Source organism: Chiloscyllium punctatum, chromosome 39 (assembly GCF_047496795.1).
Source record: "Chiloscyllium punctatum isolate Juve2018m chromosome 39, sChiPun1.3, whole genome shotgun sequence".
Taxonomy (NCBI): domain Eukaryota; kingdom Metazoa; phylum Chordata; class Chondrichthyes; order Orectolobiformes; family Hemiscylliidae; genus Chiloscyllium; species Chiloscyllium punctatum.
This window is the reverse complement of record NC_092777.1, coordinates 14,727,036-14,740,930: the sequence shown is the minus strand read 5'-3', so window position 1 is coordinate 14,740,930 and position 13,895 is coordinate 14,727,036. Positions and strand designations below refer to the sequence as shown.

The following is a 13,895-nucleotide window of genomic DNA, read 5'->3' as shown; positions in this document are numbered from 1 at the left end:
GTGAATGGTAAGTGTCTTTTCCCTAGGGTGGGGGATTTCAAGACCAGGGGGCATATATTAAGGTGAAAGGAGAAAGATTTGCAAAAGGCACGAGGCACAATTGTTTTGACACAGAGAGTGGTTAATGTATGCAATGAACTTCCATAGGAAGTGATGGATGCAGGTACAGTTACAACGTTTAGACAAGTACATGAATAAGAAATATTTGGAGGGATACAGTCCAAGCGTAGGTAAAGGGACTAGTTTAGTTTGGGATTATGGTCAGCATGAACTGGTTGGACCAAAGGGTCTGTTTCCATGTTGTCTGACTCTATGGCTCTTTGACATAATGAGACATTAAACAGCTAGCCATGCTCACTCCTACTGCTTGGACCCAATGTAGGCTGTAGAAACATTTGGGTAAGTGAAAGTGTTACCATTCACTAGACTCAAGAATTGATCCATGACCCCTGATTTAGAGGCTAAGTGTCCCACTGAACCAAATTTGTCCCCCTAATTACAGATGACCCAAACCTTGTTTACAAAATCCAAACTGGGAAATACTGTGTCATAACATGTTTGCTGCCTTGGATAATTTTTCTCACTTTGTCTGCAGATCCCAGTAGCAGGAGTAAACGCTATTAGCTACTTAGGGCCTCACCAAGTCATCTGTGTGAACTATAGCTTGGAGGTCAGGGTTCCTGCATCTGAAATAACCAAGCAGGATCCCATTTCAAACCCAAAGACAACTGTTGACAATATGGCACTACATTGAAGTGTCAACACAGGTTGTTACTCAAGTTATAGAATGGGCCAGAATCTACAACCTTTGGAAAAGCCATAGTTACACCTGATAGAACAGGACTAAACCCATGGTATGGATGATATGTGTATCAACATGGCCTTTGTCTCTACCAGCCGGAGACCTTTAACAATGTTCATTGCACCAGCCTTCTCCAAAGCCACTCCATCACTGTCTGCCTGGATGGAACTGCACTCATCTGATTCAATTCCTAGGCATTCATTCATTGCCAAAGAATCACATGCAATTGAGTTTTGAGAAGATTTGTAGCTCAGGTTGAGGTTCTAGATGTAGGTTTGCTCGCTGAGCTGGAAGGTTCATTTTCAGACATTTCATCACTATACCAGGTAATATCTGAGAGTGAGTCATGTCATTTTGTGGCTAGTTAATGTTCATGTAACCTGGTGACTAGTTTTCTTCCTGTTTGTTCAATGTAGTGTTTGTTACAGTTCTTGCAAAATATCAGTTTTGCTTGTTGTCTCTATAGGGTCTTTCAAGTTCGTTAGCTGCTGTTTTATGTATACGGACCAAATATTGAACTACAGAAGCAATCATCCCAACATCTACAAATGAAGCTGCATTAGAACATTATTTCAATGAGCCACCACACACTGCAGCACAGAGGAACTAAGCAGAGCAAAGGAAAATCACCTATACAGTGTACTCAAAAAGAATGAGCACCCAATGAACACAGTCCGCCGATTTCTCAGCAACAAACCCAAACAAGCAAACAAAACGCATCCAGAAACCCTAGCCATTCTTCCCTCATCAAAGGCATCTCAGAAATGACTGCCAAACTACTCAAACCCTTTGGCATCATGGTAACCCACAAACCCATCGATGCAATAAAACAGCAGTGAATGAATTTGAAAGACCCTGTACAGACAAGCAAAATTAATGTCATTTACAAAATACCGTGCAAGAACTGTAGCAAACACTACATTGGATAAACAGGCAGAAAACTAGCCTCCAGGGTACACAAACATTAGCTAGCCACAAAACGACATGACCCACTCTCACTAGTATCCTTACATACGGATGAAGGAGGACACCACTTCGACTGGGACAGCACATCCATCTGAGGATAAGCCAAACAGAGACATGCACGAGAATTCCTAGAAGCATGGCATTCCAACTGGAACTCTATCAACAAACACAGTGACTTGGATCCCATTTACTACCCCCTGAGAAAAAGAATAGGAAATGATGTCACCAAAGGAAACAATGTCACCAGCCCAAGGAAACTCTAATGTATAAATAGAAAGTGGGCAACACCACCAGTGCTACATTCAAGGCTCACTGAAGATGTTACCTAGTATGGTAACAAAACGTCTGAAAATGAACCTTCCAGCTTAGTGAGCAAACCTACATCCAGAACCACATGCAATGGATATTTTCCAACCTACACCTCTCCCTTTGATGTTTCTGAAAGATTTAGCCTTACTCTCCTCTTGTTTCTCATAAATATTCTGTCCTCAGTAATTTCATCTGAAAACAGAGGATGGAAACACTTAAGTCTACCTAAACCATCAACTCTCAACTTCCACACTATTGCTAAATTGTCTAACTGATTGTTCAACATCCAGGACAAGATAAACAGAAATGTTCTCCTACCAAATAATGTGGCCAAGACCACTGTTGGCAGTCCCACAACAAACCACATTCCCTAACCAACGATGGCATCCCTCTTCCTGACAACTGTCTCGAGGTTGAACCAGAATGTTCACCTTCCTTAGTTTTATAAATGACTTCTGGAAGAGTTTATGAGCCAGATATCCATCATGCCATTACTAACACCACCGATTTGCACCTCTGTGACATCAACTGCCTCTATTTTGCTTTAGCTTTTCTCCTGAAAATACCCTCACCTGTACATTTGTTACTTTCAAATTTAATTACTGGCCAGAATTCCATAGCCCAGCCTCTGTAAACTTGAGATCAGTACAAATTCTTCTGCTCTTGTCATAACTCACATCCAGTCCAAATGTGTGACTTCATTAAGTGCCCCTGTGCTCAGTGACTTAGACTGGTTCTCAGACAAGTAATGCTAAGATTTTAAAATTGTCATCTGTGGTCAAATCTTCATATCTCTCTATTTCTCTGTAACTTCTCCAGTGCACAGCTCTCTAAGAGACAAGGATATCAATGAAATGCTAATTCTGAATGCTTAAGCTGAAATTTAATGGTCCATCATAATTCAGCTATCGAAGTTTGAAGCTTTGGGAATCTCTCAGTAAATCCCTCTGCCACTCTATCTCTCTGTTTTGAAGATATGTCTTAAAAACAAATATCTTATTATGTGGCACAATATCAAATTTGTTTGTTAATACTCCCAAGTACCACTTCGAATTGTTCCAGTACTTTAAAACATGCTATTGCAGTGCAGCTGATATTGTTGTCTCGACAAAAATGGTTGTGTTTCAATGCACTCCTCCAGACTGTGTTACACCACCCGGCCTCTTCCAGTGTTTTATTTGAATCTGTTTGCTTGCCTCTACGGTAGCAGAGGCAGACAATATAAAATCAAGGATTTATGTTCAGCCAGAAGTCAGTTATGATGCCATGGAGAGACATAGCATCAACCATTAGGAAAAGTAGCTTGTGATAACCTAGAATAGACTGTCTGAAAAATCAATGGGACTGATTCAACACTAACCTTTGAAAAGAAGTTGCGTAAAATACTTGAAGGGGAAAAATTTGCAGGGAGATTGGGAAAGGGCAGCAGGACTAATTGATAGCTAATTCAAAGAGGTGGCAGGTACACAATGGATCCTCGTGTGTTCTATTATGCTATGATCTCATTACTGATGGCAGTATTATAATTTAGTCCTCTGTGTCCCTATAAAGAAGTGAGAAAGAATCCTGTGCTCCTGTTCACTCTGGCAACATCTGCAAGGAAGGGGGAAGTACGCATGTTAAGAAATAATGAAATCAGGATCTGTTGTGAAGTCCTTGCAGTGTAACAGCTCAAGGTTCACCCATAAATGCTATAGTTTTGCAAGACACTGCAAGAAAACCAGCTCACAAGTTGGTATAAAATAAACAACTGCAAATGCTGGAGATCTGAAACAAAACAGAAGTTGCTGGCAAAACTCAACAGGTTTGCAGCATCTGTGAGAAGAAAGCAGAGTTAACGTTAAACACAGAACTGTTTGATGAAGAGTCACTGGAGTCAAAACGTTGACTACTTTCTTCCCACAGATGCTACCAAACCTGCTAAGTTTCACCAGCAATATTCCCATTTGTCCCAAACTGGTACCATATCTCAACAAGGCCAACAGCAGCTTAAAGCTGAAAATGTGTTGCTGGAAAAGCGCAGCAGGTCAGGCAGCATCCAAGGAACAGGAGAATTGATGTTTCGGGCATCAGCCCTTCTTCAGGAAGGAATAGCAGCTTAAACCCTAAATAGAGAGAAAGAGAGAGAGAGGGAGGGAGCGAGAAGAAGAGAGAGGGAGAGAGAAGAAAAGAGAGCACAAGCGAGCAAGTGTGCATACTCACACAAGAACAAGACCAAGAGCAAGACCAAGAGATATCAAGAGCAAGGACAAGTGGGAGAGCAAAATGGACAGCAAGAGAGAGCGAGAGCAAAGTGGGAGATGGAGAATGAAAGGGAATACAAGATACAGCGAAAGAAAGCACAAGATGTAGTGCAAGGAAGCACGAGGGCGAGCATGTGTGCAAAATAGAGAGAAGAAGAACGTGAAAGAGAAATTGATGCATTGCTTAACAGGAAAAAAAAGGTCGGTAAACAAATCATGAATGTAACTGGATGCATGTTAAAGCCCTGACAGAAGAGTTTTGAATGAACTCAAGGCTTTGAAAGAAAATATGGAGAGCCTGTAAATGAGCCCAGGGGTGTCATTCCTCTCAGAAACATAAGCATTACAAAACAAACTTCCAGCTCGACACAAAATATGTAGGGGCGAAGAAAATGAAATGAACTGTTATATTCATGATACAGGAAGTGGCACTCAAATGGTAAACAATGACTCACCGGGTCACTCAGATCTCGGGAGACGTACAGCAGAATGTCTTGAGCAACATCCGCAAAGAATGTGTCACCAGAAATCTGTGGAAAGATGCATTACTGTTAAGATTCTGAACTACTGACTGAGCAAAAAGGATGCCCAACTCAATGTAGAACTAGGTTAATGACAAACAGCAGTGAAGCAAAACTTTCAAATTTACATATACACATACTTCTCAATACCAAATACCATCAAAGATGTTTTTGTAAGCTCTCTGAAACACGGCACATGTACATTGCTTAACATAATTATTGAAGGGCACACCATCAGCAGCCTTATACAGCACTGAGGGGGGGGCGGGGGTGCAGAGTCTACAAGTCAGAACCTGCAACATGATTTTAAATATGGAAATGTGGTTAACAACGGGGTGGCACACAGGTTTTCTACACTGTACCACTTTGATGCAAAACTACACAAAGTTTTTACTCAGCTCCTGGGGGAAACAAACTATATTTGTTAAGCTATCAAAATCTAGGGCAACACTCAGATTTTTCTACCGATTCCGATTCTTTTTGGTTCAACGAAGAGTGCTGGGGGCATACCAGAAGCAGCACCAGGCACACTTTAAAATGAGGTGTCAACCTGGTGAAGATATAACATCGGACTACTTATGTGCCAAAATGTGGAAGGAGCATGCAATAGTCAGGGTTGAATAGCCTCATAATGAACAAAAACAGAAATTGCTGGGAAAAAACTCAGCAGGTCTGGCAGGATTGGAGGAGAGGAAGCAGAATTAATGTTTCAGGTCCAGTGATCCGTTTTTAGCACTGACTATAATTAACAAATTAGATCGAAGCTCTGCAGTCCTACAAAATCCACTTGTCAATGGTGGTGTACATTAAGTAACTAACAGAAGGGGAAGGCTCCACAAACCTCCTCAACAATAGGGCAGTCCAGCACATCAATGCAAAAGGCTGAAACATTTGCATCAGTCTTCAACCAGAAGTGTAGAGTGGCAACCTTTTAACATACTCTAAGATCAAACTAACCTACATACCGTACATTTTACTTTCATCCATGTTCCTATCCAAGAGTCGCTTCAATGGTCCTAATGTCTGACTCTACCACCACTGCTGGCAGTGCATTCCACGCACCCACCACTCTCTGTGTAAAGAACCTACCTTTGACATCTCCCTGAAATCTTCATCAAATCACGTTAAAATGCCCCTTTGTGATAGCCATTTCCAGCCTGGGATAAAGTCTCTGACCATCCACTCTATCTATGCCTCTCATCATCTTGCACACCTCTATCAAGTCACTTCTCAGCCTTCTTTGTTCCAATGAGAAAAGCCTTAGCTCACTCAACCTTTCTTCATAAGACAAGCCCCTCCAGTCCAGGCAGCAGTCTGGTAAATCTCCCCTGCACCCTCTCTAAAGCTTCCATATCTTTCCTATAATGAGATGACCAGAACTGAACACAATATTCCAAGTGTGGTCTCTCTATAGAGCTGTAACATAACCTCACGGCTCTTAGACTCAATCCCCCTGCTAATAAAATCCAACACACCATACACCTTCTTAACAACCCAATCAACTTGAGTGGCAACTTGAAAGGATCTATGGACATGGACCCCAAGATCCCTCTGTTCCTCCACACTACCAACAACCTTGCCTTTAACCCTGTAATCTGCATTCACATTCCACCTTCCAAAATGAGTCACTTCACACTTTGAACTCCATCCACCACTTCTCCGCCCAGTTCTATGTCCTGTCAATGTTCTGTTGCAAACTACAACAGCCCTCCACACTATCCACAACTCTACCAACCTTTGTGTCACCAGCAAACCTACTAACCCATCCAAGTCATTTATAAAAATCACGAAGAGCAGAGGCCCCAGAATAGATCCCTGCGGAACATCACTAATCACTAAGCTCCAGGCTGAATATGTTCCTTCTACTCCCACCTTCAGGTCTTCTATGGGCCAGCCAATTCTGTACGCAGACAGCCACATTTCACTGTATCCCATGCCTCCTTACTTTCTGAATGAGCCTGCCATGGGGAACCTTATCAAACACCTTGCTAAAATCCATATAAACATCCACTGCTTTATCTTCATCAATGTGTTTTGTCACACCCTCAAAGCGTTCATCAGGCTTGTGAGCTATGACCTGCCCCTCACAAAGCCAAGCTGACTATCTCTAATCAAGTTATACTTTTCCAAATAGTCATAAATCCGTTCTCTCAGAATCCTCTCCAATAATTTGCTCATCACCGACATAAGGCTGACTGGTCTATAATTCCCAGGGTTATCCCTATTCCCTTTCTTGAATAAGGGAATTACACTTGCGACCCTCCAATCATCTGGACAGTGAGGGTATAAAAATCATCGCCAAAAGCGCAGCACTCTCTTCCCTTGCTTCCTATATTAATCTTGGCTATACCCCATCTGGCCCACGGGACTTACCTATCCTAATATTTTTCAAAATTTCCAGCAAATCTTCCTTCTTAAAATCAATCTGTTTGAGCATGTCAGCCCGTTTCATGCTGTCCTCACAAACAACAAGGTCACTCTCACTAGTGTATACTGAAGTAAAGTATTCATTAAGGACCTCCCCTACCTCCTCTGACTCCAGGTACAAGTTCCCTCCACTATCCCTGATCAGCCCTATCCTCAGGCAAAGATGAAGACTGCAGAGGCTGGAGATCCGAGTCAAGATTAGAGTGGTGCTGGAAAAGAACAGCAGGGAGGTAGCATCCGAGGAGCAGGAAAATCGACATTTTGGGCAAAAACTCTTCATCAGAATGAGACTTGTGGGCCAAGGGGGCTGAAAGATACTCTGGCCATCGTCTTGTTCCTCACATAAACATAGAACGCCTTGTGGTTTTCCTTAATCCTATCCGTCAAGGCTTTTTCATGTCCACTTCTAAGCTGTCCTAGCTCCAGGCTTCAGTTTCTTCCTAGCTACCTTATAACCCTCTATAGCCCTGTCTGATCCTTGCTTCCTCAACCTTAAGTAAGCTTCCTTCTTCCTCTTGATTAGATGTGCCACATCTCTTGTGATCCAAGGTTCTTTCACCCTACCATCCTTTCCTTGCCTCAGTGGGATAAACCTATCCATCAAGTGCTCCCTAAACAACCTCCACATTTCTGTCGTACACTTCCCTGAGAATATCTACTCCCAATCTATGCTCCACAGTTCCTGACTAATACCATTGTAATTCCTCCTCCCCCAATTAAATACTTTCCCATTGTGTCTGTTCCTATTTCTCTCCATGCATATAGTAAAGGCCAGGGAGTTGTGATCACTATCACCAAAATGCTCGTCCACTGAGAGATCTGACACCTGACCTGGTTCGTTGCCAGGCACCAAATCCAATATGGCCTCCCCTCAAGTTGACTTATTTACCTATTAAGTCAGGAATCTTGACAAATTCTGCTCCATCCAAACTACTTTCACTAAGGAGGTTCCAATCAAAATTAGGGAAGTTGAAATCACCCATGACAACAACCCTGTTACTTCTGCACCTTTCCAAAATCCACTTCCCAATCTGCTCCTCCATGACTCTGCTGCTACTGGGGAGTCTGTAGAAAACTCACAACAAAGTGACTGTTCCTTTCCTGTTTCTGACTTCCACCCACAATGACTCAGTAGACAAACCCTCCTTCACAACCTCCTTTTCTGCAGTTGCTATACTATCCCTGATTAGCAATGCTACTCCCGCACCTTTCTAACCCTCCCCCCATTCTTTTAGAAACACCTAAACCCCAAAACATCCAGCAACCATTCCTGACCCTGTGATATTCAAGTCTCCGTAATAGCCACAGCATCATAGCTCCAAGTATTTATCCATGCTCCAAGTTCATGACCCTCATTCCTGACACTTATTGCGTTACAATAGATACACTTCAACCCATCACACTGACTGCAACTTTGCCCTATCGACTGTCTATCCTTCCTCACAGACTCTCTGCACACTGTACATACCTGGACACCAGCTACCCCATCCTCTGATCTGTAGCTCTGGTTCCCGACCCCCTGCCAAACTAGTTTAAACCCTCCCGAAAAGCTTTAACAAACCTCTCCTCTAGAATATTGGTACCCCTTTAATTTAGGTGCAATCCATCTTCCTTGTACAAGTCCCACCTTCTCCAAAAGGTATCCCAATGATCCACATATTTGAAGCCCTCCCTCCTACACCAGCTCTGTAGCCACATGTTCAACTGCATGTGTTCTGCGGTAACTTATCTCTTGTCTCCCCATTTCCCTATCCACCATCAACAAAGCACAAGTCAGGAGTACAATGGAATACTCTCCACTTGTCTGGAAGAGTTCAGTTGCAGCATCACTCGAGAAGCTTGACACTTTACAAGCCGAAATGGCCTGCTTGATTGGCAACCCATCCACCACCTTAAACATTTACTCCCACAACACCAACACAAAATGCAGCAATATGGACCACTTACAAGATAACTCATGAAGGATCATACAACTGTCGCTTTCGAAACTGTGACTCTACCACCAGCAGGGATACGTGCAGCAGATGCATAGAAATAAAACCACTTGGAAGCTCTTCTCCAAATCGCAAACTATCCTGACGTGGAACTACTTTGCTGTTCCTGGACTGCCATTGGGTCAAAATACTGAACTCCCATCTTAACAGGACTGAGGGTGAGCCTACACCACCAATCACTACAATGGTTAAAGGCAGCTTACCACCACCTCTTCGATAAGGGATTGTATTACAATTAAAAGATGAACGAGTAATGCCAGTGCTCCGTGAGTGAATATTTTAAAAAGAAAACTCAAATAACAACTTTTTAAGTTGGAGCTCACAACCTTGGGGTATTGAAATTCAATGTACGTGGTCCTAGGTGCATTGCTGGACCATTGCACTTCATCTCAGTGTTTGGCAACAGGAAAAGAAGAAGTACCTAAAGTTCAATTATCTGTTTGGGTGCAGATCTTGTCACCTAATCAACCAGTACTAGATGGTGCAGAGGGTACCTTAGTGAAGGGATGGGAGACAACACAAAGAAAGACTACTTAAATGTGATGATCCAGTTGATCTCACCTCACTTCATGTACCTGAGTTTGAAACTGCTCAAAACAACTAAACTGGAAGCATTCTAAGGATCGGATGAATCTTTGGGTTTATAAGCTGTACAATCACTTTCAGGATGCAAGTCTAGAGTGATGGAGTAGGCTTTTGTTTAACAGGTTCCAAAACAAAGTGCAATCAATCACAACTTAGTTCCTACTAGCTATACATCCACAATACAGAATTATTTTCAACCTTATTACCCTTAAATTTACTCTAAGAACCTTTAACTCACTCCATATGGTATGACAACGTCAAAGGAGATTTGCTCTCTTCCCAACATATGCTGCTTACCCTAGAAGTATTAGACAAGCATTGTGCAGGGAGCTTTATTCCATCCAGCCTACATTGGATAATGGAGCGTTTTGAAAAGTTATTATCAGGTGGAATTTAGCAGCAGTGATGCACTGTTGGGAGCCCCATGTCATCGTTCCAGAGGTGGGTGTAATATTATTCTGAGACAGTCAGCCACTTCGAGTCATAGAGATGTACAGCACGGAAATAGACCCTTCAGTCCAACTTGTCCATACTGATCAGATAGCCTAAATTAATCTAATCCCATTTGCCAGCATTCACTCTAAACTCTTCGTATTCATGTACCCATTCAGATGCCTTTTAAATGCAATAATTATACCAGCCTCCACCACTTCCTCTGCCAGCTCATTCCATACACGCACCACCTTCTACATGAAGAAGTTGCCCCTTAGGTGCCTTCTAAATCTTTCCCCTCTCACTTTAAAATGATGCCCTCTAGTTTTGGGCTCCCCTCCCCTGGGAAAAAGACCTTGGCTATTCATCCTATCCTTACCCCTAATGATTTTATAAACCTTTATAAGGTCAGTCCTCAGCCTCTGATGCTCCAGGGAAAATAGCCCCAGCCTATTCAGCCTCTCCCTATAGCTCAAACCTTCCAACCCTGGCAACACCTTTGTAACTCTTTTCTGAACCCTTTCAAGTTTTACAACATCTTTTCTATAGCAATAAGATCAGAATTGAATGCAGTATTGCAAAAATGGCCTAACCAATGTCCTGTACAGCTGCAACATGACCTCCCAACTCCTATACTCAATGCTCTTACCAATAAAAGCAAGCTGACCAAACGCTTTCTTCACTACCTTTATGCCTGCAACTCCACATTCAAGGAAGTATGAACCTGCGCTCCAAGGTCTCATTGGTCAGAAACATTCCCCAGACCCTATTATTAAGTGTATAGATCCTACCCTGATTTGCCTGACCAAAATGCAACATCTCACATTTATCTAAATAAACTCCAGCTACCACTTCTCAACCCATCAGCTCATCTGATCAAGATCCTATCGTACTCTGAGAAAACCTTCTTCCTGGTCCACTACACTATCAATATAGGTGTGATGTGCAAATTTACTAACCATAACTCCTACATTCACTTCCACTGTCATGGACACCATCAGGTATCTCCACTACATTAACACTCCAATGGTGGAGAAATCCCACCTTAGAGAGCTGCTAGGCAGAGGCCAGCAACCCTAGAGTCCCACCTCTAACAGTAGTCACTGCTTTAACTTCACTGTGATCTCCCCAGAAGATAAGTGATGGGTCCCATCCCATGTGCTTGAAGACAGTTATGTGGGTAGGGAGGGGATGCTCAGGAATTTTTGCCTCAGCTGGAGAGGAGGGGTGATGGGTGGGGGATCAACAGAAAGTGTGTAGACATGGCTGTCTGTGAGCTGCTCCTGCTCACCCAGAGTCCTACAGTCAGGCACAGAGTGTCTGTGAATGAGGGATTCCCCTCTGAAGGCCACATGAGCAATTTCAAGGTCCAGACGAATGCCAGCATCAACAGATGAGATCCCTAGGTATTCACTTAAGGCCCTCAAAAGACCTGCTGGACTTGATCACAGGGAAGACAAAGGGTGGATAGATTCCTGGGGATCAATTCTCCACCCCTCCCAACTTTAAAACTGTATTGTTATAAAAGTAGGGACAAGCATCTCCCTAACTACTCAGCCAGAAAAATAAGATCCTCACTTCTCTTAGCTTAAGATTGATTTCAGCCAACAATTCAACTGAGAATATTGCCAATAAAAAGTGAGAGAGAAAACAAATCCTTTCATATAAAAGACTGACAACTGACAACTTGTAAGTGAGTGGTTTATCCAGGGTAATGGTAATGAATGATGCTTCAAGGTGTCCCTAGGAGTTAGGGGTAATGAGATTGGTGTCTGCCATTGTTTGGGAGGTTAAGCAGTACAAAGAATAAGTGGCTTAAGTCTTCAGCAAATTCTCGTTTCCTGAAAACAATGTCACCATGTTACTAGCTGATTAATGCTTTTCAAAAGCTCAGTTCTGAAATACTTCCAGCCATCACTCAAAGACAGGACAAAGTAAAGCAGGCTCAACTACTGGGAACTGTTTAAGGTCACAATCATAGTAGGGTTACTGATGCCAAGCTGAGTCACTGGCTATAAGTCTGATTCTCACTGGGGTATTACACTCCCAGTCAGTAGTCTGTCAGTTCAACATTCTGCTGAGCAGAAGATCCAGTATAATACTGAGAGAATGCCACATTGTCAGATATGCTGTCCTTCAGTTATGACCTTCAACCAAAGCCCAGACAGCTCTCAAGATTTGACCATGCAAGTTAGATTTACGATTAAGACTATAATGATTACTTTATGAGAACAGATTTCATAAATCGCTTTTGTATTCTCTTGAGTTTTGATAGCTGAGGCATGACCTAATTGAGGAGAAAGTGAGGACTGCAAATGCTGGAGATCAGAGCTGAAAATGTGTTGCTGGAAAAGCGCAGCAGGTCAGGCAGCATCCAAGGAGCAGGAGAATCGACGTTTCCTGAAGAAGGGCTCATGCCCGAAACGTCGATTCTCCTGCTCATGACCTAATTGAGGTGACTATAATGACAAGAGCTTTAAAATAGATACTGTACAGAAATATTATTTCCATGGATGCAGAATGCACAACGAAGAAACACATCGTAACATGAAATGTAAAATCAGGAAGCACTTTTTCTACAAGTGTGACTTTCCAAACAGCAGAAAGAATTTTTCTCAATCTACATATGTTTTCCTTAATAACTTGTGAACTCCAGTCAAATCATCCCTTATGCTTTCTCCCCTCACAATTTAACCCTTGGCAACTCAGTGTCATTTTGATAAACCCTTAAAGACTAATGCCTTTCCTAGGTGTGACTTAGAACTGCTCACAACAATTCCAAGTGTTGGCTAGCCAGGGTTTTGTATAGCTGCAACTTCTAGGTCCCTGTATTCTTATGTTCTAGGCATAAAGGTCAGACGTCCACCAGTCATCTTGACTGTTGTGTCTTTTCATAACATTTTAATGATCTGTGAACCTGGATTCCAAAATGTCTTCCCCATTTCCAACCTTTCACCATTCAACAAAGTAACATATTCAAACCTTATCAAGTCCACTGTGGATGATTCCACATTTGTCTACACTGAACTTCATTTGCCACCATTGTGCCCAATCCAACAATGTCTCATCCATGTTTATTCTTATATCTACACAGCTTATATTGCTATCTAACATTGTGTTAACAACAGATCTGAGTATGTGACTTTTGATCCCATCATTTACACCATAACAAAGCTAGACACAGTCGAGACCCCAACACCAATCTCTGTAACTCCTGCTGAGCACCTCTTGGCACATTATGCCAATTGATCTCAATCACACTTTCCTGCCTTTCAGCCAATTTTCTACTAAGGACAACAATCTCCCTTCAATTCCATGAACTTCAACTTTAAGCTACTTAAGAGTAACTTTACCACATGCATTCTGTGAATTCCTATTAAGTAACATCCAGAGATATTTCCCAGTCTGTCACTTTAAACTAACTTCTTAATAAAAGTACACTCAGGTATGGCAGGCCTCCATGCTGGCTGTCCTTGTCCATCTTGTTCAAATACCAACCACCCGACTCATTGCCCCAACTGGGGTTGAAATTACCAATTTTCTCCCGATCCTTGACACATTCCTGATCATGTTGGTGTCCAGTTACCACTATAACTCTCCACCTGATGACCAGAAT

General features: G+C 42.4%; 1 protein-coding gene across 2 annotated transcripts in view; it reads right to left on the bottom strand.

Annotated features, from left to right (window-relative positions):
• spata20 (spermatogenesis associated 20) overlaps positions 1 to 13,895 on the bottom strand; it is a 356,120-nt gene that overhangs the window by 290,006 nt on the left and 52,219 nt on the right. For both annotated transcript variants that reach the window (XM_072558226.1, XM_072558227.1), the window contains exon 9: positions 4,776 to 4,850. In XM_072558226.1, coding sequence (XP_072414327.1) covers positions 4,776 to 4,850 — 75 coding nt within the window. The remainder of the gene's footprint in view (positions 1 to 4,775; positions 4,851 to 13,895) is intronic.